General features: G+C 41.7%; 2 protein-coding genes and 1 long non-coding RNA gene across 6 annotated transcripts; 2 read left to right on the top strand and 1 right to left on the bottom strand.

The window, feature by feature from the left end:
* Positions 1-2,382: 2,382 nt before the first annotated feature.
* Positions 2,383-17,639, bottom strand: LOC126383860 (uncharacterized). Its single transcript, XR_007569194.1, has 3 exons — positions 17,505-17,639; positions 3,970-4,037; positions 2,383-2,949 (listed from the first exon to the last, which is right to left on the bottom strand). It is a non-coding gene; the product is annotated as an uncharacterized LOC126383860 (long non-coding RNA).
* Positions 17,054-20,143, top strand: LOC126383858 (4-galactosyl-N-acetylglucosaminide 3-alpha-L-fucosyltransferase 9-like). Its single transcript, XM_050034583.1, has 2 exons — positions 17,054-17,197; positions 19,058-20,143. The coding sequence occupies exon 2, from the start codon at positions 19,058-19,060 to the stop codon at positions 20,138-20,140; it is 1,083 nt and encodes a 360-aa protein (XP_049890540.1). The 5' UTR covers positions 17,054-17,197; the 3' UTR covers positions 20,141-20,143.
* A 1,382-nt stretch (positions 20,144-21,525) lies between these two features.
* On the top strand, positions 21,526-25,706 carry LOC126383856 (4-galactosyl-N-acetylglucosaminide 3-alpha-L-fucosyltransferase 9-like). 4 transcript variants are annotated; one of them, XM_050034582.1, is made up of 3 exons: positions 21,526-21,657; positions 21,959-22,005; positions 22,655-25,706. In XM_050034582.1, exons 2-3 carry the CDS (start codon positions 21,995-21,997, stop codon positions 23,421-23,423), a joined length of 780 nt encoding a protein of 259 aa, XP_049890539.1. In that variant the 5' UTR covers positions 21,526-21,657; positions 21,959-21,994; the 3' UTR covers positions 23,424-25,706. The 4 variants fall into 4 exon arrangements, with proteins under 4 accessions (XP_049890539.1, XP_049890536.1, XP_049890538.1 ...); XM_050034581.1 differs by having other exon boundaries at positions 21,533-21,661; XM_050034579.1 differs by having other exon boundaries at positions 21,959-25,706.
* The last annotated feature ends 68 nt before the right edge of the window (positions 25,707-25,774 follow it).

Genomic DNA, 25,774 nt, shown 5'->3' on the forward strand with positions numbered 1-25,774 from the left:
TAAAATAAAATAAAATAAAATAAAAAAATAAAATAAAATAAAATAAAATAAAATAAAATAAAATAAAATAAAAATAAAATAAAATAACATAAAGTAAAATAAAATAAAATAAAAATAAAAATAGTTTAACACAGGGGTAGGTAACCTGCAGCTCCTTAACCCCTCTCTTTAACATTTTAATCTTAATGTATCATTGTTGTAGGCTTAAAGTGATTTTTATATATGCTTTAAAATTGGGTAAACTACACAAATAAAATAAAGTTTCTGCATTTTGTCAACTAAAATTTGTGTTAAATTTAGCTGAACCTCAGTAGTGGTGGCCAGTCTGAGTCTCCCTATAGGCTGGCTCCTGAGTTCAATGCCAAAAAGGAAAAGTCTCATAAGAAAATAGAGAATTTAATCGTGTGTGAACAGATTTGTCTGCTTTCACCGCCAACGCTGCAAAGTTAAAGCACCAAATAATCATAAATAGCCCACTGCAGAGTAGTTACCTTGTCGTAAAACATGTAAATAAAAGCTTCAGATATGTTTTTCAGCTACAAACACATGGTTTTTTATGGCCAAAAGTAGCTCCTTTGATATGAAAGGTTGCAGACAGACCCCTGGTTTAACATGTGTCAGCTCATTTTCTGAATATATCACATTGAGCACAATGCAATAGATTGCCTCGAATTTATACCCTTATTTCACTATGTCATATCAGTAAAATCAACTTGTGACTCAACACACATTTCAGGCACAGGCATCTAAACTTGATTTTCATACCATGCAGATGAAGGAAAACACAATTAATCCCACACAGTAATGTAAAACTAAGTGTGCTTTGTAGTCTGATTTGTACTGTACTGTGTATTTTGTATAAATTTTAAAAAGAAAGAAAAGAAAAACACCATTTGTATCGTGATGAAGGTATATGTAATGAATTCTGGCCTCAGTCTGCACCTTCTCAATCACAACTGTCATCTGTCTTTGACATATAATTATGATTTTCTTGTTTGTTTCATTTTTATGACTTAAATACCAACATAAAGATCAGTCCAATAGTGAAAGCACACAGAAAACCACCAGTAAGGACAAGGTGAGCAGCATCATCCCATGGCACCCTGCGTGCTTGTTGAGATGGATAATGCATGAAAGGTTGTACAGAATTTAAGGGTGGCAATGTGATCTCGACAAAACAATCACCTCGTACTGAAAGGTGAGCCAGCTCACATCAGGGGGAGTCAATGTGAGAGAGAGAGAGCCAAACAAACAGACAAATAAAATGTGAGGAACAAAAGCCCACAGACAGACAGGCAGGTGGAGAGTGTCACTTGTATTGTCTTTAAATACCATATCCCTTTATAAGATAACAGATGTCATGTTTATCGAAGTATCTCTTCTGATATTTTGTTTTGGGTCCTCGTTGAACTGTGCATATCTGAAACAGCTGCTGTTAAAGGAAAAAAACAAAAGGTTTACAGCAAAGTGACAGCTGACAAGTTACTGCTGCTGCTGCTGTGTTGAAACACTGAACTTTATCGGGATGTTTCACACAGTTAAAGTTAGATTCTCTTTTTTAAAGTGTGATTAAAAGTTGAAAAACTATGGTTTATCTTCACAGGCCCAAATGTGGAAAGCAGAACTTGCTTGACAGATGCACGTGTGGAATGTTTTCACTTTTATTTAATGTCTTAATACATGGTTTGAAATATCTTTACAAATGCATCTCTCTCTCATCTGCTTCCTTTCTGTCGGAAACCCTCTATACTTATTGGGCTGTCTGTACTGAAACTGGAGTATTGACCACAGCAGAACACCAACAGGGTGCTGCAGCATCATTAAACACCACCTTTGACTTTTTAGCACACATTTGACTGCTAACAAGCACCTTTCTCTCTGACTAACGACCTTAATAAGTGGGAAAATACAGTGATGAAAGACAACACATTGATTTCTGCTGTAATGATCCCATCTATATCTCTGTGTGTTGTGTGTCCAAGTGTGTGTCCACCAGGAGGAGAGATGCTATTATCCAAGATTTCAGTTGTATGTGAGACAATACACACTTAAACACACACACACACACACACACACACACACACACACATACAGTACAGTATGCAGGGATGAAAGAAACAAGATTCAAAATGTGGATATCATTTAGGTCGACAGTCTGCCAACTCTCTTATAATGAAGCTAAAAGCTAGCAGCTGGTTAATCTTAATTCATTACACGGCCTTGTTGAATATTTAATTCTGGCTGGTCACTTATGGCATTCAGCAGTCTGTTATTTCTGAATAGCAGATTGCTGCTTTGAATAATTTTATTTTTATTGAACATTTTTTAAAGCAGGATGTAACGGGTGTGACTGAACCCAAATGCAGCACTCTGAGGCAGGCAGACAGTTGGTAATAACCTTTATTATACACAAGGTAATAGGAACACAAGCAGGGCACAGAGCCCATACACATTCTCTGGGTTCAGGGTCCAGGGAATGAGTCGACAGGTAGGTAAAAGATGAACACACACACACACACACACAAGGCAGTGTGTGGTGTCTCACAGCAGGCAACTGACAGCAGGTAGGAACACTCACTTTAAAAAGTTGTGGCAGGAAAACACCACACAGACACAGGCAGACGGAAACCAGAGACCCTGAGGCAGAACTCGTGGTCAGGGACAGAAGGCTGGTGAGTTTACCAGGAGACAGACGACATAGACAGGTCATGAACAAGCAGGGTTGGTACCGGGGACTCAAGCCAAGAGTGAGTGCTGGAATGTCTTGCATGAGGTTGAAGCACAATCTGGCAGTGAGGGAAAGGCAGCAGCTGCTTATATGCAGGGAGTGCTGATGAGGAGCAGCTGTGTGCACAGGTGAGTGGGGTTGTCTTGATGAGGAGGCGGGGCTGGCTAGCAGGGTGCAGGTGAGTGGAAATTTACCAGGAGCAGGTGAGGGAGAGCAGCAGACTGTGACACAGGAAAGACAAAGAAAGCACAATACACAGCGAAAATACTCACAGTATACAAATTACTGACATCTAAACCCAGCAAGACAAGACAAAAACAAATAATAATAAAAATATAAATACATTAAATTAAATTCAGGGAGTCCAGCCTATCACACATTGCACTTCATGCCATGACAAAATGGCTCCACATCCTTTTCCCAGCCCCGATCTCATCCTACGAGATGCAGATGCATCCAAGTAATTAAGAAATGGGTCTGAATAAAAGACTATCGCTGTAGATGCAGTTCTGATGGTGGTGGAAGCATTAAAATCATTTTTCAAATTATTTTTATATCAATATTTTCTGTCACATTATTGATTTCTTCAGCAGCCAAAGTGACTGTGTGATAAGCAGGATAATAAACAGAAAGCAGGTCACGCCTTCAGGTGATTCAAGTCCCATAGATTTATAAAAGATGTTTAGTGTTTGGACGCTGGGGGTGGGGGCGGGTCTAGCGATTAGCCAATCAGCGCCACGCTGATGTCAAGCTGTCCGCAGGTGGGTAACTGGTGAGGATAGCAACAATGGCAACCGCTACTCAACCAGGCGTTCAGACACGAACTGAGTTAGTCCACCTGTGACCAACTAACTAACTTCCTTTGCAAAATGGATTGCAATGGACTGTAGACCAGTTTCTGTGGTAGAGGACAGGGGTACAACTGTCTCCAAAATCCAGCAGCTTCACTACAACACATCTGCCAAAATTCATTTGAATTGAGATTGATGTAACAATTTAATCTAGATTAATTATTCACAGAGCGTGTGATTAATTAGATTAATTTTTTTCTAGATTATTGGACTTTCTTTTTTTGTTTCTTTTACCAACTGTCCAGTTTCCTTTTACTCTCCTCTCGCCTACTCTCACAGTTTCCCAGTCACCAGGAGAAAATGTTGGAATTGTACATTTCTGCAAACCAATTTGCATCTTTAATATGTATCATATCAACGTTTCTAAAGTGACGTAGTGTAGGAGCTGACTTTGTCATCTGGAGGTCAAAGAGATCATGGATGTCACCAAGGCGAGACACCTGCCAAGCTGCAGACCACTGTTTGAGACCAACAAACAACAAAACCAGCTGTGATTTACTGAGACATCGCTGCTTTTCCTGCCAAGATTGTGCAGCCAAGACATGGTATTTTAAGCCAATCATCTCCTGTGCCTAAACATAAGCACACATTAACCACAGCGCTGTTGAAACATAATTGTTCTATATATACCACTGTTGAGCTGATGCTCCCAATTATTAAATGTTTATTTGTTATTTTGTGTTTATGTGCAAACTTAATGTAATGTTATGTTTAATGATTGATTGTTTCAGTTAATTGAGGACTGATTGATTAACTGACAGGCCAGCTGTCTGATTACATTTGTGGGCGTGTTTAATAAAAGGCCTTGCACCCGCAGCTGAGTTCAGTTGTGTGTTGGTGAAAGGGGAAATGGCAGAGCGTCTCCGATTCACGTTTTTTTAAAATTCTTTCATCCTTGGATTCGGTGCTTGGTGTTTTAACTTCTGGATTCAAAATGCTGTGCCGCTGTATAGCCCTACTTTGCCAACAACCACTGATATCCAAATATAACGTGTCCGTAGTTTGCATAAATGTACAACGCCAGCATTTTTTCTCTGGTGGTTGAGTTGTTCTGTTCTGTCATGGTCATGAGTCACTGTCTTTCTGTTTCACTTCTTCTTCTTCTTCTTCTTCTTCTCTTCTGCTTTTCAGCAACAGGAAACAAGGAAAGTTCTTAAGTTTTCATTCATTTATTTCTGGAACCGCTTATCCTGTTGGGGGTCATGACATTGGGCGAGAGGCGGGGTACACCCCAGACAGGTCACCAGACTATCACAGGGCTGACTCATAGAGACAGACAACCATTGACGCGCACACTCACACCTACGGACAATTTAGAGTCACCAGTTAACCTGCATGTCTTTGGACTGTGGGAGGAAGCTGGAGTAGCCAGAGGAGGAAACCCACACTGACACAAGGAGAACATGCAAACCCCACACAGAAGGGTTCCCCCTCCCTGGGTTCAAAGCAGGAACCCTCTTGCTGTGAGGCGACAGTGCTAACCACTGCAGCACTGTACCACCTTTCAGTCTTGTCAAAAGAAAATTCCCACAAATTACCCCATTTTGTTAGAGTCAGCGTTGAGTGGCATGAAGAGACTTTCCCTCTCTCTGTCTCTTCTTTGATTCCAGTTGTTTTTCGGGGAGTCTGGGAGTGATGCCAGCCTGTTTGGTGTGTTGTTTTTGTCCTGAGTTCAAGGGCATTCCTCCACCAGTGTTCTGGCCCTGACTACAGCAACATGCTCAGCAGTCGGAAGAAATGCACATTTTCACGCTGCATGCTCATTGCTCGAGCCAGCACACACACACACACACACACACACACACACGTACGCACGCATGCACACAAACTGCTTGCCTTACGAAACAGGAAATGATTGCTCTACTTCATGCTTCTTGACAGATGTGACAGGTGGTTAAAAGCTCAGTCACGTTGCATTCAAGGTGGAAGGACGAAACGCCTGTCTTCTCTACACGCTCGCTAACAGACACACACCAGCTCCAATTAGTCGTACGGCATCCCCTTTTCTTACAAGCAAGTGAGTCCTTTCTGTTAACCTTTCTCACTGTAAAGGCACTAATTAAGCGAGTCACCCGTGTGAACTTTGACCCCCCATGACCGAAAGCCTCTCATCGTATGCTTAGCAAGTTCGGCGTCCTGTCACGAGCTGACAGAAGGAGTGCTGGCTACAGCTTTGAGTCAGAAGGTGAAAGCAGATCAGGGTGGAGATTCCAGCTCCATGTATTAAAGAAGAAGAGGACATTGGAAAGAAGGAGGGAAGAGGGAAGAACAAAATGGAGAGACAGTAACAGAGAGAGGCCTCTTTGCTGTGAGCCCCAGAGGGTGAATTGATTTTAGAATTGGTTGTCTTTGTCAGAGCTCACACTGTAAGAACCTATTGATTGATTGATTGCATAATCTTTCTTCATCTCCTCCTCCTCTCCATCTTCTCTCATCCGTCAGCTCCTCTGTCCTTCATTCCTCTGTTGTACTCATGTCCTCCATCGTCCTTTCATTCCTCTACAGGAGTCTCTACACTGCTTTTCTGTTCTCCCCTCCCTTCCCCTCCTTCTCCTGCCAATCCAACCCTACTTCGCACACACACAGACACACACACTGATACACACCATCATCTCAGATTCGTGCACTTTCCCTAAGTCATCAGTAGGAGGTGAAATATAACCTCTCCTGTTTTACTCTCACTCCTCGAAGAAGGAAGTGTTAAAAAAACCCCCAAAAAAACGCAACAGGAAATGAGCCATAAATAATCCAAACTCCTGTTTGAAAGCGAAGCAGTTACAGTGTGTTTCTGTGTGTGTTTCTGTGTGTGTATGGAAACATCTGGAGCTCAGGAATGCAATGGATGACCAGCTTGCCATATCCCCTCGAACCGGAACAGAAAGAGGTGTGGACTCACACCATCTGGAGGCTTTGGATGGACAGAAGTGCACTGTATGTGTGTGTGTGTGTATTTTCTTGTGCTAATACATGGTTAATAACTGAAAATAGCTGTGTGTGTGTGAGAGAGATACTGTGAGTTAATGATGTGTGTGTAACAGGGTCCTCTCAAGTGACTTACGGAAGTGGCCGGCTGCTGTCTGTGCTTTTTTTTGCATCCCAAAATTGTGTGTGTGCCAAATGTACAGTACTGAAGGTAAAGTAGACGTAACGCAGAACGGCCCTGTGCAGAGTGCTGATCACGTGTTTTCTATCGGAAATTATTTTGTAATTAGTAATTACAGATGTCAGATAAATGTCATAGAGTTAAAAGTACAATATCTAGCTCTGACTTTATAAAGTAGCATAAAATTAAAATACTTATTTTAAGGGTTCGGTGTAGGTATTAGAGGGCTGTATTGGCAGATATGAAATATAATATAATAAGTATGTTTTCTTCAGTGTAAAATCACCTGAAAATAACAATCACCATGTTTTTGTTCCCTTAAATGACCTGTTTATATTTACATAAGGAGCATGTCCTTGTTGTGGAGATCATCATGTTGCACCATCATGTTCCTACAGTAGCCCAGAGGCCTGCACTATGAAGCCAGTTCAACCTACCCAGGATATATTTTTGCTATCTGGCTTCAGTAACCCTAACACTGGCTGTCTGGATACCACAAAGCTGGTTGTCATCTAGTTCAGTCAACTCTGGGTTTTCCTATCCAGCCACAAGCTTGTTCATGTCATAATGAAAGAGGTGGAGGTGTTAATTACAAGCAACATCATGAGAACCATGAATGAAGAAGGCTACTTCATATCTTATGAGATGAAACAGTACCGGAAGTGTGTGTGTGTGTGTCTGGGGCTGCCAGACAGTAAAATGTCAAAGGTGTGGGATGTAAACGATACTCTGTCATCTTATGACGGAAAATGTGGCGTTGACTGAGACTTAAATTACATGTAGTGTAGAGTATTTTTTTGCTTTTTAGTTGGATCATGACGAAACACTTTAAAGTAACACCAGACTGTTTCTGCTACCAAAGTAAAGGGTGCAAAAGTAGCCTAGTTAATGACTGATGGGGTCTATCTGACCCAAATGTCACGGGAGCCAATTAACAGCATGTGGATTATTTTAATAAATAAAATATTATCTGTATTCTTAGTTCTCATTACACAGGTGTTATTGAGCTGCAGTGATGGAATTAGAGTGTAAAAATAGCAACACAAAGATAAAGTTTGTCAAAGTCAAAATGCAGATTAAAATCATGTTTTTCGTGTTGTAAACAATCTCTCTGTTTTTTAGAAGCTCTGCTTTAATACCAATGAAAACAGAGCCCTGACACGATGAAATGCTTCTACTGTCCTGTTACAACATAGGCTCCTCAGACTCCAGACTTTCATCCATGGATACTTTTCTCTTCAGTGATCTGATTGGTCAGAGGTCGGGGTGTTGACAGGCTGTGATCCGATACTCTGCTCCGAAGCAGGTTAACTGTTCAGCATAAGTTACCACGGCGATTTATCTTGGTAAAAAGAAAAGAATCTTCATAGTACTGAAACCCCAGAGCACCAAATACTAATTTGTAGTAGGGCCTCAGAACGGACAAACCAAAAACTGTCACTAAGTAAAGCCATTTATGTTTTCTCGTTGACTATCGGCACCTCCTGAGGCCATGGTCCTCGGACTTGGGTCGGGGGGGGGGGGGGGGTCCTGCCTCAGGTGGAGGAGTTTAAGTATCTCGGGATCTTGTTCACAAGTGAGGGTAGGATGGAGCGGGAGATTGGCAGGCGGATTGGGGCGGCGTCAGCAGTGATGCAGGCGCTTAACCGGTTTGTTGTGGTGAAGGGGGAGCTTAGCCAGAAAGCGAAGCTCTCGATTTACCAGTCGATCTACATCCCAACCCTCACCTATGGTCATGAGCTCTGGGTAGTGACCGAAAGAACGAGATCGTGAGTACAAGCGGCCGAAATGAGTTTCCTCCGCAGGGTGGCTGGGCTCAGCCTTAGAGATAGGGTGAGGAGCTCGGACATCCTGGAGTAGAGCTGCTGCTCCTCCACATCGAGAGGAGCCAGTTGAGGTGGTTCGGGCATCTGGTAAGGATGCCTTCCGGACGCCTCCCTTGGGAGGTGTTTTGGGCATGTCCAACCAGGAGGAGACCTCGGGGCCGCCCCAGGACACGCTGGAGGGATTACATTGCCCGGCTGGCCTGGGAACGCCTCAGGGTTCCCTCGGAAGAGCTGACGAAAGTGGCTGGGGAGAGGACTGTCTGGGCTTCTTTACTGAGGCTGCTGCTCCTGCAACCCGGACTCGGATGAGCGGAGGACGACGAGTACGAGTACGTTGACTATCGTAGTTAGCAGCCTCTTTGCAATGTGCCAAACAGCACTGGAGAAGCATTTGACAATAAACTGCTTTATTCAGTGGTTTACATCACCTGGTCCCTTTTTTTTTTGAGAGAGAGGAAGAGACATCAGCAGACAAATCCGCTCCCAGAAAAATCCTCCTGAACAGTGAACACTGTGGGAATTGCAACTGGGAGAAGTTTCAGCTGGTTGCAATCTGCAGTCCTCACCGCTAGAGGCCACTAAATCCCACAAGCTGTTCCTTTAAGTAAAAGTAAACTTTATTAAAGTGCATGTGTAAATGCACAATTATGTTCCACCACAACGTTCAAATGTTTTTAAATAGTGTCTATTAAATGAAGTCCAAATATTAAACACTAAGTACACTGATAAGCAAAAGTAAAATAATACATGACATAACATGACTTGGTTGAAATGCAGATATAGTTACAGTATACTGTAGTTGTCATGGTGGGGAAAGCTCCCATTCCAAAATTCAAAAACAGAGAGACTGCAGACCTGAGTGAGATGAGGACAATGTTTAGATGAATGAATGGTGGCATGCATTTGACAAAAGTATCTAAAATTGACAGGGTATGAAATTCTTTTAACTGCCTCCCTTCAATTAACGAGTCTTGAAACCAATTGTCTCTGCTCCGGGAGTCAGCGTGAGCATGCCTGCAGACACTGTGGGGTTTTTCTTCTCTGATGATCAGGAGTATGCATCACTGTGATAGAAACACTGTTGTGCTGTGGGAGTGCAGTGGGTGTTTAGTCTCTGTCCTTCTCGTGCACAGCAAGGGGAATTGGTGCAATCTACTAACAGACTGAAATATGTAACGATCCGGCGTCAGAAAACAGGGTGTCACAGCACTTCAAATATTCCTTTAGGAGACAATTTAACAGCAGAGTCGCCCGTCTAACCTGATGCTGTCACACCTACACTGAAGCATCTGAGATACAAAGGCAATCTCCAAGTGGCCCGCGGCGCCTTCGATCTCCCTCATTCCTCCCCTCTCCCGGGAGCGATGACAGATTGACGTTTGCCCGGTGCTACATTCATTATGGGCCAGCAGCTATATACTGTATCTCCTAATGATTCAGAGTCACACTGAGAGTGGATGGTACCACTGAGAAGCTTATAATGGGCCTCTGGGGACACCGTAGTTCCAGGCACCTCCTGCTAACTCTTCTCTTTATCCACTTAGCTGGGTAGAAGTTTATATATCTTATATATCTCCACTCTGCTGCCTTGGGCCAACACAAAGGATGTGTGTGAGAGAGCAGGACTGGTTTGTGTCATTCCTTCCCCGCGGTTTCAGCTTTCTTCATTGTAATAATCCAGTTCCGTGAAGCGCACGAATGATTATCCACAGTTAAAATGACAACCTGCTTGAATGAGACGCAGATTTGAATCATTTCTTTCAGCCTCCTTGAGCGTCAGAGTGCAACAGGAAAGAGACCACAGCCAAAGTGAAAACATTATGCCTCTAAAAATAGTGTATGAGCCTCAGTAAAGAGCAAGATGCCTGCTCCTGTGATTCAGTGAGATAAAGACAAACACACTGCAGTTAATTTCATCAAAATAAATAATTTAATGAAAGCTTTCCTAACCTAAATCTGTTTATCCCTGTCTCAGTAAAAAGAAAGTTTGAGAGTTGTCTTTGATGGACTGGATCTGACATGTTTTGGAACTGCCCTCTTTTTCTTCACCGCGCACCTTGCTGCATGAGGACAAGCCGACAGCCGACAGAGGAAAAGTCTGACATTTAGGGGAATCCGCGCGTTCACTTTCTTGCTGAGAGTTAGACGAGAAGATCAATACCACTGTAGTTCTAACTGTAGAGCATTTTCCTCAGTCTTCACTAACCTCTGTTAATAACCACATCTGAAGGATGAATGGGAGACCGCCATATGTGTGGAGCGGAAATGGCAATAACAGCAGTGAAACGACCATGTTGCTTTGCCGTCTGTTCGTTTATTTACAAGGCAGACTTTGCACAACAACACTCTTCTTTGTGTTTATTACAAGTGGACTGTACAGAAGCAGAACAGGAAGACGATAAAAACTCAAGGAAGTAAACCTTTCTCAATAAAGAGATGAAATTTAAATATTCAATAGTTCTGTATTGCTCAAAAACAATTCGTCATAGAAAGTTAAATGATTTTTGTTAAAATAATTTGTTGCTAATTAACCCCTTAATCATCATATTCTAGTGACACTTACAGTTAGTCGTCAGTTTTAATCTGCACTGTCTTAGCGTAGCAGCACGGTGGGGCTCCTGGTTCAAGCCCAGGGTGGAGGAGCCCCTCTGTGCGGAGTTTGCATGTTCTCCCTATGTAAGCGTGGGTTTTCAAGGGTACTCCAGCTTCCTCCCACAGTCCAAAGACATGCAGGTTAACTGGTGACTCTAAATTGTCCGTAGATGTGAATGTGAGTGTGAATGGTTGTCTGTCTCTATGTGTCAGCCCTGTGATAGTCTGGCAACCTGTCCAGGGTGCACCCTGCCTCTCGCCCAATGTCAGCTGGGATAGGCTCCAGCCCCCCCCATGACCCCTAACAGGATAAGCGGTCAAGGAAAATGAATGAATGTCTTATTGTAATTCATGTACTCACATGACCTCTTTCCAGCTAGTCATTCTTGGTGTGAGCTATGATGAACATAACAGGGCTTATGGACACATACCTCCTTCCAGGCATAATAGCCTCATCGGCTTGCTTTAAAAAACAATAAAAACAAAAATAATGATTTGGGTAGATAGTTGGTCATTCATTCATTTTCTGTAACCGCTTATCCTCTTGAGGGTCACAGGGGGGCTGGAGCCTATCCCAGCTGACATTGGGTGAGAGGCAGGGTACACCCTGGACAGGTCACCAGACTATCACAGGGCTGACACATAGAGACAGACAACCATTCACACTCACATTCACACCTACGGACAATTTAGAGTCACCAATTAACCTGCATGTCTTTGGACTGTGGGAGGAAGCCGGAGTACCTGGAGAAAACCCACGCTGACACAGGGAGAACATGCAAACTCCACACAGAGGGGCTCCCCCAGCAGGAGCCCTCTTGCTGTGAGGCGACAGTGCTAACAACTGCACCACCGTGCCATGTTTTGACACATTTGAGCCCATTTGGTCTAGTGGTTATGACTCATGTACAATCATTTTGTTTCTAAAACAAAAAAAGAAGATAATTTTAAGTCTGGCAGCGCTGGATGACATAACAAAAAGAGCAGCAGTCAAACCTAAAAACGATGGACAGTCATGTGGAAAGCATCATGGAAAAAATCTGTTGACCCATCTCTTTAACATACAGTAACCCATGTGTATCAGTAACAAGGACCATTACCTGCATCAACACACAGAGATTTTCATATGAATGCAAATGATGCCAGGAGGTGTTTGAGAGTGCAAGCTTAAACTGTCAATAATCTTAATAACCGTGATTCATGAAGCCAAACTATATCTGCTACAATGATGGAAATTAGTTTTAACTTTTTATTTTTAATATTCAAGTGTGATACGCATAAAAATAGCTCTGCACAGTTTTATTCACATATTCTAGCTTCAGCATGCAGGTTCCTGTTTGACAAATACACACCCAGCCACCTGGAGCTGTTATCGTCAATAAGATCATTAGGGGGGCCACATTAAGCACTTTTATTGTTAACTCTCTGCAGCATACAGGACAGGAAGGTTACACCCTACCACAATGCCAATGATAGAAAATGAACACAAAACACTGCTGTTTTGAGTTAAAACAATAAAAAGGGGCCAAGATGCTGGAGACAGAGGAGGTGGATGGGTGTTGGTTTGAAAGGCAGCAAGGCAAAGAGAGAAATTCAGTGTGTCATCAAGTCTGCCATTGATTAGAAGCTACTGTACAGTTCGGGCAACGGGCCAGTGGCTGCATCTCATCCCAGACTAATAAAAGTCTGTTGGGCCGAGTGAGCAGTGACTTTCTACTGAAGCTGCTGCTATAAAACACGCTTATGTAACCAAACGTTCCAGAAACATGACAGACAGCCGATCTCCTGACGCCACATCCAGGCTGGCCAGAAGTGACTTAATGCAATCGCTCATTCAGCTTTTTGGCAACCTGAAACATGTTCCTAGGGTTTGGTATCCATCCAGATAAATGAGTATCCACTACAGATCCTGCTAGAAACAAAGAATGTAAGAGGGAAATTTAATTCTTGACATTTGAAAATCATAAGCTCCAAAATAACTACAAAATCCATCCATTTTCATCCTCTTATCCGAGGCCAGGTCGCGGGGGCAGCAGGCCAAGCAAAGCACCCCAGACGTCCCTCTGCCCAGCAACACTTTCCACCTCCTCCTGGGGGACCCCAAGGTGTTCCCAGACCAGATGAGATATGTAATCCCTTGAAAGTACTCTGGGTCTGCCCCGGAGCCTCCTACCAGTGGGACGTGCCCAAAACACCTCCAGTGGGAAGAGCCCAGGAGGCATCCTGATCAGATGCCCGAACCACCTCAACTGACCCCTTTCGATGTGAAGGAGCAGCAGCTCTACTCCGAGCTCCCTCCGGATGTCCGAGCTCCTCACCCTATCTCTCAGGCTGAGCCCAGCCATCCCTAGACAAAACTCATTTCGGCTGCTTGTATCCGTGATCTCATTCTTTCGGTCACTACCTAGAGCTCATGACCATAGGTGAGGGTTGGGAGTAGATGGACGAGTAAATCAAAAGCTTCACCTTCTGGCTCAGCTCCCTCTTCACCATGATAGTCCAGCGCAGCGCCCCCATCCCTGCAGAAGCTGCATCAGCCGATCCATCTCACACTCCATTCTACCCTCACTCATGAACAGCACCCCAAATACTTGAACTCCCTCACTTGAGGCATTAACTCTTCCCCCAGTCCAGAGAGGGCAATCCACCAGTTTCCGGCAGAGAACCATGGCCTCAGATTGGAGTTGCTGACTCTCATCCCGATCACTTCACACTCGGCTGTGAACCTCCCCAGTGCATGCTGGAGGTCACAGTGTGATGAAGCCAACATTAAAGGGATAGTGCACCCAAAAATGAAAATTCAGCCATTATCTACTCACCCATATGCCAAGGGAGGCTCCGGTGAAGTTTTAGAGTCCTCACAACATGATCCCAGGGGAGAGGGGGCAGCAACACAACTCCACCTAATGGAGGCTTACGGCGCCCCAGATTCAAACATCCAAAAACACATAAACGAAACCACAAAATATCTCCATACTGCTCGTCCGTAGTGATCCAAGTGTCCTGAAGCCCCAACATAAAAAGTTGTTTGGAAAAACGTCATTTGAACTTTGCGCTCATGTGTGCGCTTGCGTGAGGCCGTGAGACATGGGCACCGCCTTCATGTGTGTCTCTCCTGATTGAACTAATGTCTCTCTATCTGTCTCTCTCCACTAAAGAAAAAGTTTGACCTGGGTTATAGTAAAATGAGCGGGTTGTATGAGCAGGAGTTATGTTGCTCTGCCGTTCCTCCTCTACTCTTTCTACTGTAACTTCTGTCACCCAGCACGAACCATCAGACCATCTCCCGCAATGCGCACACAGAGCTGGGAATGTTTTTGTGAGTTCCTAAATAGGCTAACATTACAACAGGCTTAATGACCTGGCAACGCTGATAATCATTGTAACTCAGTCTTGTCTGGGTGTGCTTGGCGAGGAAGGCGAAGGAGAGACACATCTGCTGTGAGTTTATTCTGAGAAGCAAGTCGCTGAAAAGGTCTGAGCAGTCCAGTGTTGAGCCCAGTATTTCTCTGTGTTCCTTGTGTTTTGTCTTAACATTTTGGCACTCTTTTTCTCCGCAGATGCTGTTTAATGAAGGCACTGAGCAGGGGAGGGGTTTAAATATGTGATAGGGCCAGCCCAGTGTCATTTAAGGAAATAAACCTATGGGCCAATCTACCTGTGTTTTGGTGGGTTACAAACCAAAGAGAGAGACAGTTGTGTCAGCCCAGAAGTCACATTGGCCCACCTGGAAAGTGTCCCCTATGCCAGATGGCCAGTCCAGACCGGACACCAGTCTAACTTGTTGCCTTTGTTTACCCATAGAAGCTCAACAAAGGACACCTTGCTGTTTAAGTGAAACCTTTTACCTCATCTAGGGGAGTGTGTTGTATCTCAGGGAATTTTACAGTGATAAACTCAGCTGGAATTACAATGTTCGGGTTTTGTTGAAACAGCAACACATCCAACATGATCATGACTTGATCGTTCATGCGGTAGAGAGAGTAATAAAATGTGTTTTAATCCATGTGTTCAAATAAACCTATGCCGGTTTTAATCTGGTGTTTTGCTGCTTCTTGTTTCTGCAAAGTTTCCTCTGCTATAAGAGTCCAGGAACTGCTGCGAAGAAAATGATGTCCAACTCCAAACACACCCTGAAACACACAGATCGTATCTTGCAGTGGCTGTTTTTGTACTCTGTAGCGAGCTGGTCATTGATCACTTAAAAACCTCTACATGCACACACACACACACAGGCAAATGCATCGATTTTATTTAAGGGTGAGAGTAACCTGCTGTAGGTCGCATTGTTGATAGTGTGTCTTTTCTTAGAGAGGGCTGGGAAATGCACGCTGTCTGTGGGGAGCTGTCTCCACATGGAGAGAAGATGCTACGGTTACTGTAAGCTCTCAAAGGGCTCTTTGGTGTGTGTGAACAATAAGACATATTTATCAAGCGGCTTGCTGCTACTTACTGCAAAGCAGAAGAGTAACCTTTACTGTAAGGGCAGCTCTCAAGTGATCACATGATAAATCACATGTATGCTCAGAGCAGAAAAAGCCGATCAGAGAGGAGCTATTGTTTACTCTTTATACTCTTTTTACTTTTATTCTTAAAGCCTAATATTGAATCTAGTGATATGTTATCTGCAAAAACACAAGTGGTTTAATTTCCCTAATCTCTAGTAGCACGTGCAGTAATGGGAAATTAAAAACAATATAATATATTTCTATTTAAATAGTACGGAAGCGTATTGCATTCCCTTGACAAATAAAAAAATGAGTAATTTTTTCTGTTTTTCGGAGTAATTTATTTATTTTTCTGTTTTTTGGTGTATTTTTTTCTGTTTTTCTGAGTAATTTTTTCCCTGTTTTTCGTGGTAATTTTTTTTGGATCAATAAGGGTAAGGCACGTAATTAGTTACACACAGCGTATGATAATCTAGCTATGTTTTCGACTGCATCCTTCTAGTGTAGGCCTATCACTCAATGTAAGGTTAGTAACAGGTTGTAAAATCATGCCCATACGCGTTTGTCAGCTAACGTTGTTACAACCTGTTATTAACCTAACCTGTTACATTGAGCGATAGGCCTACACTAGAAGAATGAAAAAAGAAAACAGAACATATTACCATGAAAAACAGGGAAAAAATTACTCAGAAAAACAGGGCTTTTTTTATTTGTCAAGTGAATGCAATACGCTTCCATAAAATAGAGATTAATAAATAAATAGGGATTAAATATAAGAAACTGTCTGAAGGGGAGGGACATCATAGAAAACTATAATAACATAATAAGGTGACTTTCATGACTTCAAGACAAGTGCAGACAAGATTAAAATTATGTGATTGAAATCAAAATTAGCTTTATTTTAGTTGTTTGTACCTCTGACAAGTACTAAAAAAAGTGGTGAGAGGTCCTATTGCATGAGATAACATTATTTGTTATCAGTATTATTTCCCACAGTCTTTTCAGAAGCGTATCTCAGGAGGTGTGCGCTCCCTGTGTTTCTTCAGGCAGGGTTTGTTTGCTCTCACAGATCATCCATTGAGTGCTCTGTGTGGAGTCCCTGTGTCATTGTTCATGTGTTATCTAGAAACATTTTTCTTACAAAAGCTGACAATGAAGCGAGTTTGACTTCCACCTTTAACTACAGATTTCATGTGCACATGCTCATAGTATGTAAACATTTTCTTCTTTGGGGCCCCTCATTTGTTTAACAAAGCTGGAGGCCTCTGCAGGTGCAGAATGTAATTTTGTTTACCAATAGTTTTTCAGATCTTTAAAGTGCACAAGTTCACAAGTTTGTCATTTTGATAACTGTGTTATCAGACTGATTGTGTGTCCCACACCTGATCGTTATCATCTGGACCACCTTGACTATCATCACACTAAATGACAGAGGTGTAGCGTGATGATCACAAAGGCAGTCCACAGGAACATGCGTTAACTTTAGAGGTGGTCAGCAGTGGAAGCAAACACAACTGGTTTCTCTTGTTGGGCTCAGGAGGTTATCTATTTCTCAGCATTCACATGTGTGTTTAAGTGTCAAACGCCTGCCACAGTTGGTCTACTGACAACCAGAGAGAAACATCCAGCCCTTTTTACTCTGTGGAAAGGTGAGAACAGAATGTTTTATTCAGTGGTGTTAATCTTAAATGAATTGAGAATGTTGACATGTTGGATTTCTAATTCATGGCTAGAAGTCTCTTGTGTTGCGTTACTTACAATAATTCTGTTTAATGCATTTCTTTAAGTCTAGTGTGCAGGATTTAGTGGCATCTCACTGTGAGGTTGCAGATTGCAACCAAATGAAACTTCTCCCATGTGCCAAGCGTGTAAAAGAACTATGTTGGCAGACACAAAAGCAGAAACACAATGATTCTTAGTTTCAGCATAGACCATGAAAATAATAGATTTAGCTACCGTGATATCACCCATTGGTTTGTGGACTCCTGTTCTGAAGGAGTTTGGCATTTTGGCCATCACCATCTTGGTTTGTTGGAGTCCGAAGTGACTATATTTGGAAGGGAGGCAGGAGCTGTGGAGGAGTGAGGAGTGGATCTGACTGAGAGGCCGAGGACACTATGGGGACAGAGCTTGTCACTCAAAGCAGCCCGCCCTAAATTATGCGTAACTTTAAGCCTTTAAGCCCTAAACAGATGAGTTATATAAAAATCCACCCCCTCTGTACAGTTATGTGGAAAATGAGGTATAGAGACCAAATCCTGTCTGTCTACCAGGCTATTGATATGTTTATGTCTGCTGTAGTTTGGCATTTTAACATGAGGGTCTATGGGGATTGACTGGCTTCTGGAGCCAGCCTCAAGTGGCCATTAGAGGAACTACAGTTTTTGGCACTTCCGTGTTGGCTTTATTTTTTAGCCCTGAAGGTTACAGTTTGGATCATACACTTGTGAAAACATAGTTCTGAATATTGTATTTAATTTCTTCCAATATATCAGCCTAAATCCTTCACACTGGACCTTTAAAATATCATTCTAGGTTCAAAATATTGTCAGAATTGATCTTTTAATAAGCCTCGTCCTCCATAGTTCCACAGTTACACCTTTAAATTCTTGGTCGTATTTGAAGCCATGGGTCCTTCATTACAGAAAGATACAAAATCAGGCTTCTTATTTCCAACTGACAATTGTCAATTGTCGTGACTGTACCGACAATTGTTTCTAGCTACTGTAGCTAGCTAGCTAAAAAAGCCAACTTTTGGGTGGAGCTGCTGGTTCTGGTGTTTTTTTTTTTCCCTATTTAGTATTCCCATTTTAAATGTTTTGGCAAACGAGAAAACATGCCTCTCCTGGATAATGTTACATAATAATTTCACCTTCGTTTCTGAAACAACAGAAACAACATTTGAATGCTGTGTAACATTTCAAGCCAGCAAAGTCACACAGCATTAAAAACCTTTTTACCATGAGCTTCTTGATGTGCAGATTTATTTGTTTCACTGCCAGATACTTCTTCGATCAGACATCCACTCTATTGGTACGTTACCATTTCTCAAAACTACCCTACCCTTCAGCTTCGGCCTCGGCTGCTCAGGAGAAGAAGCCAGTCAGAGTCATGAGTCAGAGTGGTAGTGAATTCAATTTCCCAAAAAATTAACTCAGAAATTAAAAGTGAAATAACAGTAGATTTTAAAATCCATTTTCTCAACACAGTCCTTGTGATTTCTGATTGGATGTTTCATGTTGAAATGCACCTTAGGAGTCATAGCTACCTAAAATGTTATGTACACAACTTTGTACGTTCCATTTTTTCAGCAAGTACACAGGTATTTTCTAACACAGTTGTTAATCTTTGGTACCGATGATTTACCTGGGAGTTCAATGCCAGTCCAAGCTTTAATTATGGGTCATGTAAAATTGACTCTGTGAAAAACGAACAGGACTTCTACTTGTGCAACCAGTGGCAATGTAGCTATCAAAGTGATCTCACAGTTTCTTTTTCTGCTTCCACAGATGATGATGCCAGCTCCCAAGAAAACACTATACTTAGCAAGTATGGCTGCTCTCGGCCTCATCTGCTCTATTCTTGCATTCTCTCTGTATTTTGAGCCTCCATCTCCTGTTTGCCAATCTAAATTAGCCGATGAGGAGTACGATGAAGGCATGGATCCAAGTGAAAAGCCCATAGTCCTGCTGTGGTTCTGGCCTCTCGGTGTGAAGTTTGATTTTAAAGTTTGCTCTTCCTACTTCAACATTAACAGCTGTTTTTTGACTGCGGACAGATCCCTCTATAGCAAAGCACAGGGAGTCATTTTCTACCATAAAAGCATAGACTGGGGTTTGAGAAACATGCCAAAGGGTCCACGTCCAGCTTTTCAGAAGTGGATTTGGTTTAATGTGGAATCCCCGACGAACACGGCAAAGAAACCCCGTCTGACCAACCTGTTTAACTTGACGCTGAGCTACAGAAGAGATGCTGACATCACGGTGAGGAACGAGCTCACCATCAGGAAGACAGAAATGAAAGATGACTTCGTTCTGCCGAAGAAAGACAAACTGGTGTGCTGGATTGTTAGTAACAAGGACAAAGCTACTGGAACAGCTTTGAGAGAAAGATATTGTCGTGAACTGTCCAAACACGTCAAGATCCATGTCTTCGGTACCGCCTTTGCAGGGCATCGTTTGAGCTATGAGAAATATTACTCAACCATTGCTAGCTGTAAGTTTTACCTCTCATTAGAGAACTCGATCCACAGAGACTACATAACAGAGAAGGTTAACGGGCCCCTCGTGGCAGGGACGGTCCCTGTAGTTTTGGGTCCACCGAGAGAAAACTATGAGCAGTTCCTCCCCTCTGACGCCTTCATTCACATAAATGATTTTCCTGATGTAAAGTCGCTGGCGGAGTTTCTGCTTGACATGAAGGATGAGGCATACATGCGTTACTTTGAGTGGAGGAAGTTCTACACAGCTACCCCTCATCTCCTGTCAATCAACAATGAATTCATTCAACCTGTCTGCCTCGCCTGCGACCACATGTCAAGAGACAAGGATTTCCATGTAGTTCATGACCTTTATAAGTGGTACTCTACTTGAAAACGTCATATTTATATTTAATGGTCACACATAAAAGTGGTTGTCAATCTTCTCATCTCATTCTCACCAAGAAAGCAAATGAAGTTTAACCGTTTGAAACCTGGAGCGACATCACTTTTGTTGTGCTGCTTTCAGACACCTTTCGCAAATATTTGCACCTTTGCACCTCGAGCAAATTGGTGCGATTTCTTTCAAAAACATCAGGGAAAAGCAGTTAGCAGCTTGGTGAGAAATGTCCCACAGGCTGAAATTGGGAGAAAAGAAAAAAGCTAGGAAAAATTAGATATTTATAATTCTTACATACTCAAAATTTTGCACAGCATTATAAGAATTTTTATGTTTTTTTGCCAGGTCATTTCCTTGTTTGTTTATTTTTTATTTTTTTGATAATTTCTTGCAATTTTTGGGGGTAATTTCCTCTTTCGTTGCTCATTGCCTTCTTCTGTTTTTGTAAGAAAAAAAAAAAAAAAAAAAATCAAGCCAATTTGCTCAGGTTTCAAAGGGTTTATTAGAGTTTTATGAACAGGTCAAATGTTATTCTGATAAAACAAAAATGGTAATTTTCTCAGAAATGTAAAGCCCATTTGATCATTATCTAAAAACATTTTTTTCAAGTATTCTTTAAAGTCTTCTTTTTACCTCTAAGTTTTTCAACTTCATCAGTGTAAACATCTCCAGCTTAACTGTTCAGAAGTGTTGACGGCAGGTAAATCCGTTTGTTTGTATATTGCACAGACGGTCAAGAAAATCCAGTTGACATGGAGACAGGGATGCTTCCGTCTGTTTGTGTCTAGTATTTGCTTAGAGTCATCTGTCATGTTGTTTGTCCACTCCTTTTTTCTTTATGGTTTACACTGACACACCTTAGTGTGGGTGAAAAGTTAGCTATTGAGCTGAAGAAGATGGATGAGGATGCAAATATCTCGGGATAAAACATGGTATGCTAGGCTGAGTTCAGACTGCTTCTCTGTGATTGTGTTGTCACACATGTAATGTCCACATACACAAATAAGAATGAATGAAAATGGCTGATAATGCCGATATCTTTTATGAATTTTGATATTTTTAAATTCACTTTATGTGGTAGATGTGATAGTTTTGCTCTGTTTTTAATTTTATAGAATCTTATCGACTAATTTAAGTGATTTTACAGTCAGCAACATTTCAGGATATCTGCACAAGCAGTCATCAAATAAAAACTAAATAAAGTCTCTCTCTCTCTCTCTCTCTCTCTCTCTCTCTCTCTCTCAACCAAATGCAAAACTATTATAATAATAAACATTTTCAAAGTCAAATCTCTAAGTTTCAGCTGCTTGACTGCCTGGTCTGTGTTGGTTCAGCTAATGAGTAGGTGGAGCATCAGTCAGATGTCACATCTGAAAGGAAAACTCCATGAAGGATGAGAGAGTTTCCTTAAGCTGTGTTTCACTTGTCAGACCTGTGCAGCTTCAGTCTGGATCCTGCAGGATATCTACACGCTCACCTTCCAAGCAGCAAAGTCATATTTGGCTTCAAGAGTATGCAAGTATTTTGACCAAACTCTCCACCTTTGCTTCTTTGAAAATGATCATTGCCACCATATCTAAGTGGAGGAAGCCATCCAGCTTTACTTTTCATGCTACATGTGGTTAAACTGCTTTAGATTTTTTTAAGACAACCTTAAGATTATGAACTCTTAAATGATTTTGATTCAATAGTTTAGACTCTTCAGCTTTATGTGATACCTTCTTTGGGAATTCTTAAATGGCAGACTGCTAATAATTCAATGAGGGAATGTGTTGCCAGTGATTCTTACACAGGCTTCTTCTTTCCTTGCAGGGTTTATATGGCCACTGGTGGAGGAAGACATTAGATATGTACTACAAGTAAAAGTCCTGCACTCACACACTTAAGTAAAAGTACAAAAATATTAACATCAAATATATTTATGTAGAATGTCCCATTTATTTTTTGTATAATTACAGGTGGAGCTATTGTTGGAGTCTTAACCTGTGATAATACATAATAATTTATTAGTTGATTTCTATTATGAGTTAAAAATCTGTAAAGTAACTAAAGCTGTCAAATATATTAAATGGAATATTTGCACAATAATTTACCTTAACGTTGTACTTAAGTAAAGTACTTGAGTAAGTATACTTAGTTACATATGGCTATCATTTTTCGTGTGTTAAGAGCCACCCTCACGGTGACTCTTGCTGTGGCTGGATTCATAGTTCTGTTATCAATGTACTATAAGTCACCTCCATCTCCAAAATGTCACCCACGCCCGGCTCAGTCAGGGTGGCTGACAAACCAGGCTAATTTTTACGGCATGTCAGTGGTTACGGAGCAGCCCAACAGCCCTGCTGTGACAGAAAACACAGACAAGCCCATACTGCTGCTGTGGTTCTGGCCTGAGAATAAAAGCTTTGATTTTAAAGACTGTAAGACGCTCTTCAAAATCAACAGCTGCCACCTCACAGATGATAGATCTCTGTACTCCAGAGCTCATGGAGTTTTGGTATTCCACAGGGCTATCAAGGATGACCTCTCTAACCTTCCCCCGTCACCTAGAGCCAGATTTCAGAAGTGGATCTGGTTTAACATGGACCCACCTGCCAGCACGCGCAGGATAGCAGGCATTCAAGGCCTTTTTAATTTAACCATGAGCTACAGGAGGGATGCAGATATCCACGTTCGCTGGCGACTGACTCTCAAGAAGAACACGGATGATTTTGTGCTACCGAAGAAGGAGCGCTTGCTTTGTTGGATTGTGGATGGTGACGACCTCCACATAAAATCAGCGGAGGGATACAGTTACTTCAGAGAGCTTATAAAACACATCGAGGTATATGTCTATGACAGATCCTCTGCTGAGTTCTCGCAGGGTGAGAACTACTTCCTGACTATCAGCAGCTGCAAATTCTACCTTTCCTTTGAGGAGTCAACTCACAGAGATTACATCACTGAGACGTTCAACGGACCTCTTGCAGCAGGCACTGTGCCGATAGTTTTGGGCCCGCCAAGAAGGAACTATGAGGATTTCGCTCCAGGTACTTCCTTCATACATGTAAATGACTTTCGTGATGCTGCAACACTGGCTGAGTTCCTTCTGACACTGGATAAAGATAATGAGGCTTATATGAGATACTTTAATTGGCGGCGATTCTATACTGCCAGACCCCATCCTGTTGAGGAGAATCACGAGTTTGCACACGCTATCTGCCAGGCCTGTCATCATGTGGGCTTGAACGGTGCGTACAGAGTTGTACCTGATCTGTACAAGTGGCTCTTACTGTGATGCTGGTATTGATCACCTGTTCCTCTGAAGTGGTTAAAATATAAATTGGCATCTCGCCATACAGAGAAATACTCTGTATGTACCAAACAGTTAAGAGTAATCTGATGGCCCACCCACGGGCCCTCGTAAGGTTTCATTTCATGTTTATGATGTGTAAACAACGGCATTATTTGGTGTGTTTAAAGGGTGTACTCATACGATCTATCTATCAGAAGCTGTTTCACTGATGCAAACCATTTCAAGATACAACCACAACAGCAGGCTCAAAAAAACACTTCTGTCGGACAAAAAACAAACAAATAAAAAGTTATAACTCACCTGTGAAGTGTTATTATAATCCACAGATGGATTACATGCCAACATATATACAGTCCTGCTACACTCCCAAAGAGCCAGATGATCAAAATCCAGCTAAATATTTAGTCAGCACACATTTTTACATCCATAGATATTTCCATAATATCCTGCATTTGCATGTAAACATACAGACTCCTCACTGGAGCCAATGGAAGCTTTTATACTGACAGTCCAGGCTTCAATAGCCAACTGTGTTGAAGGTAGTGCCTTCCTACTTTGTTTGGCCTCAGAGCCAATCAATAGCATCCCATTGGCCCAATGGCTTATGGGTCTTGTAGTCAATGATGCTCATCACCTTCAGAGGAGTTTTTAACTGTTTCTTGTCAACACAGTCTGTTGTAAATGTACCTAAATGATAAACAAATGGCTCCTATGTTGTCTTAAGGGGGGAAAAACCGTCTTTCTCATCAATTTAGCATTTCTGGAAGTTTTTTATATGCAGTAAGCTCCTAAATAGACATGTCTGCCTTTGCTGACTTATTGTTTTACTCTACTTTGTTAAAAGCACCTGTACAACACCTCAGAAAACACATGTAAGCTGTTTATTTTCTATGATATTGTTATTATCTTTGTTGAATTCTGACTGTGGGGCTTCATGATAGGGCTCCATTGTGTTTTCCAGCTAATACCTCCCAGTTGTAGTCATCTGCAGCATTTTTTTTAAAGAAAATATTGAAGCGAAAATGAATACATTTTTTTTATTTCAGTGTGTTGAAAATATAACTCAATGACAGAAGTACTGGCAGTGATTCTGACTGTTGGGGGACAAAATTGAGTGTTTCCTTTCAAATGTGACCATGAATGTACATGTATTAAAAATGGAACAACAGCCTTCAGTTTACTTTGGGTTTACTTTGTGCATCCAACACTGAAATCCTGTCATGTTGCCTACAGATTCTGCATGTACAGATCATCTGTTTGGGAAGATTATGCTATGTATAATATCATTCTTGATGATTTAATACATCTATGTTTTAAAGCTGTTGTCATTTAAGTTTTCTTTACTTTTTGACTTGATGTAAAAGATGTTATTATTGAAACACTAAAACTTTAGAGCTGTATTGGACACTGAACTGCAATCAGATGCTCAAACGAGTGTCATTACGTGTCCGCTATGAACATTAAAGGATCAGTGCACTCACATTAGCAAACAATAAAAACATTTTCATACTTACCTCTGGGGATTTTTTTTTTTGACATGCTCATTGTTATGGTTTTATTTGCCCTGGGTGTGTTTGGTGTATTACCCACCTGTTCTCATCCCAACTTGTCAAATACCATAGCTTTGTCAGTGGACCTAAACATCAAAATATGACACGCCAGCTACCCTCCTGCATCAGTTTTGGACAGTCTGGGATGGTGTGTCAATTTAAGCTTGTTAAATGCATGGTGTCTTTTCAAAATACACTTCCGTTTTCACAGGAAATGTAAATTTTCTGCTTGTTACGTGCATACAGTCACCACTACTTTCTCATTAAAATAACATGGGATATAAACTGATTGGGTGAGAGTCCGAAGTTTGACCCATCAACCATCACCTGATAGGGACTTTCTCGTTCTTTGTAGTATGGTAGTTGCCGGCGGTGTTATATACTTCTGCATTTCATAACGCCATAAAAGTTGCCTTTGTGCACCAGTACCTGAAGTTGACATCACTGATAGAGCGCCAGTATTTGTGTGAGTTGGGAATGAGAATGGGCTGGGATTATCAAGTTGATGGGGCACTGTTTTGTAATTTTTAAAGGCCATTTTCAATGATGTAAGAACTACAATTGAAACTACAAATAAAAACATCCTGAGTTTAAATAGGATTTGGTTTTAAATCCTGTCTTAATGCCCTTGAATGTGTCTTGTAAAGAAGTGCATTGTTGTTGTTTATGAAGGTGTGATACAAATAAACCTGTATTGCCACCTGTCATCTGTGATTAAGTCCATTTCTAATAAGCAGCACAATCAGCCTGAGGAGTGAAGGTGTTTTGGTGTTTGAATGTTTC

This window comes from Epinephelus moara, chromosome 22 (genome assembly GCF_006386435.1).
Source record: "Epinephelus moara isolate mb chromosome 22, YSFRI_EMoa_1.0, whole genome shotgun sequence".
NCBI lineage: Eukaryota > Metazoa > Chordata > Actinopteri > Perciformes > Serranidae > Epinephelus > Epinephelus moara.

What these genes read in the sequence shown, in the direction of transcription:
- LOC126383856 (XM_050034579.1), top strand. Translation starts at nt 22,290, where the DNA reads ATGGCTATCATTTTTCGTGTGTTAAGAGCCACCCTCACGGTGACTCTT.
- LOC126383858 (XM_050034583.1), top strand. Translation starts at nt 19,058, where the DNA reads ATGATGATGCCAGCTCCCAAGAAAACACTATACTTAGCAAGTATGGCT.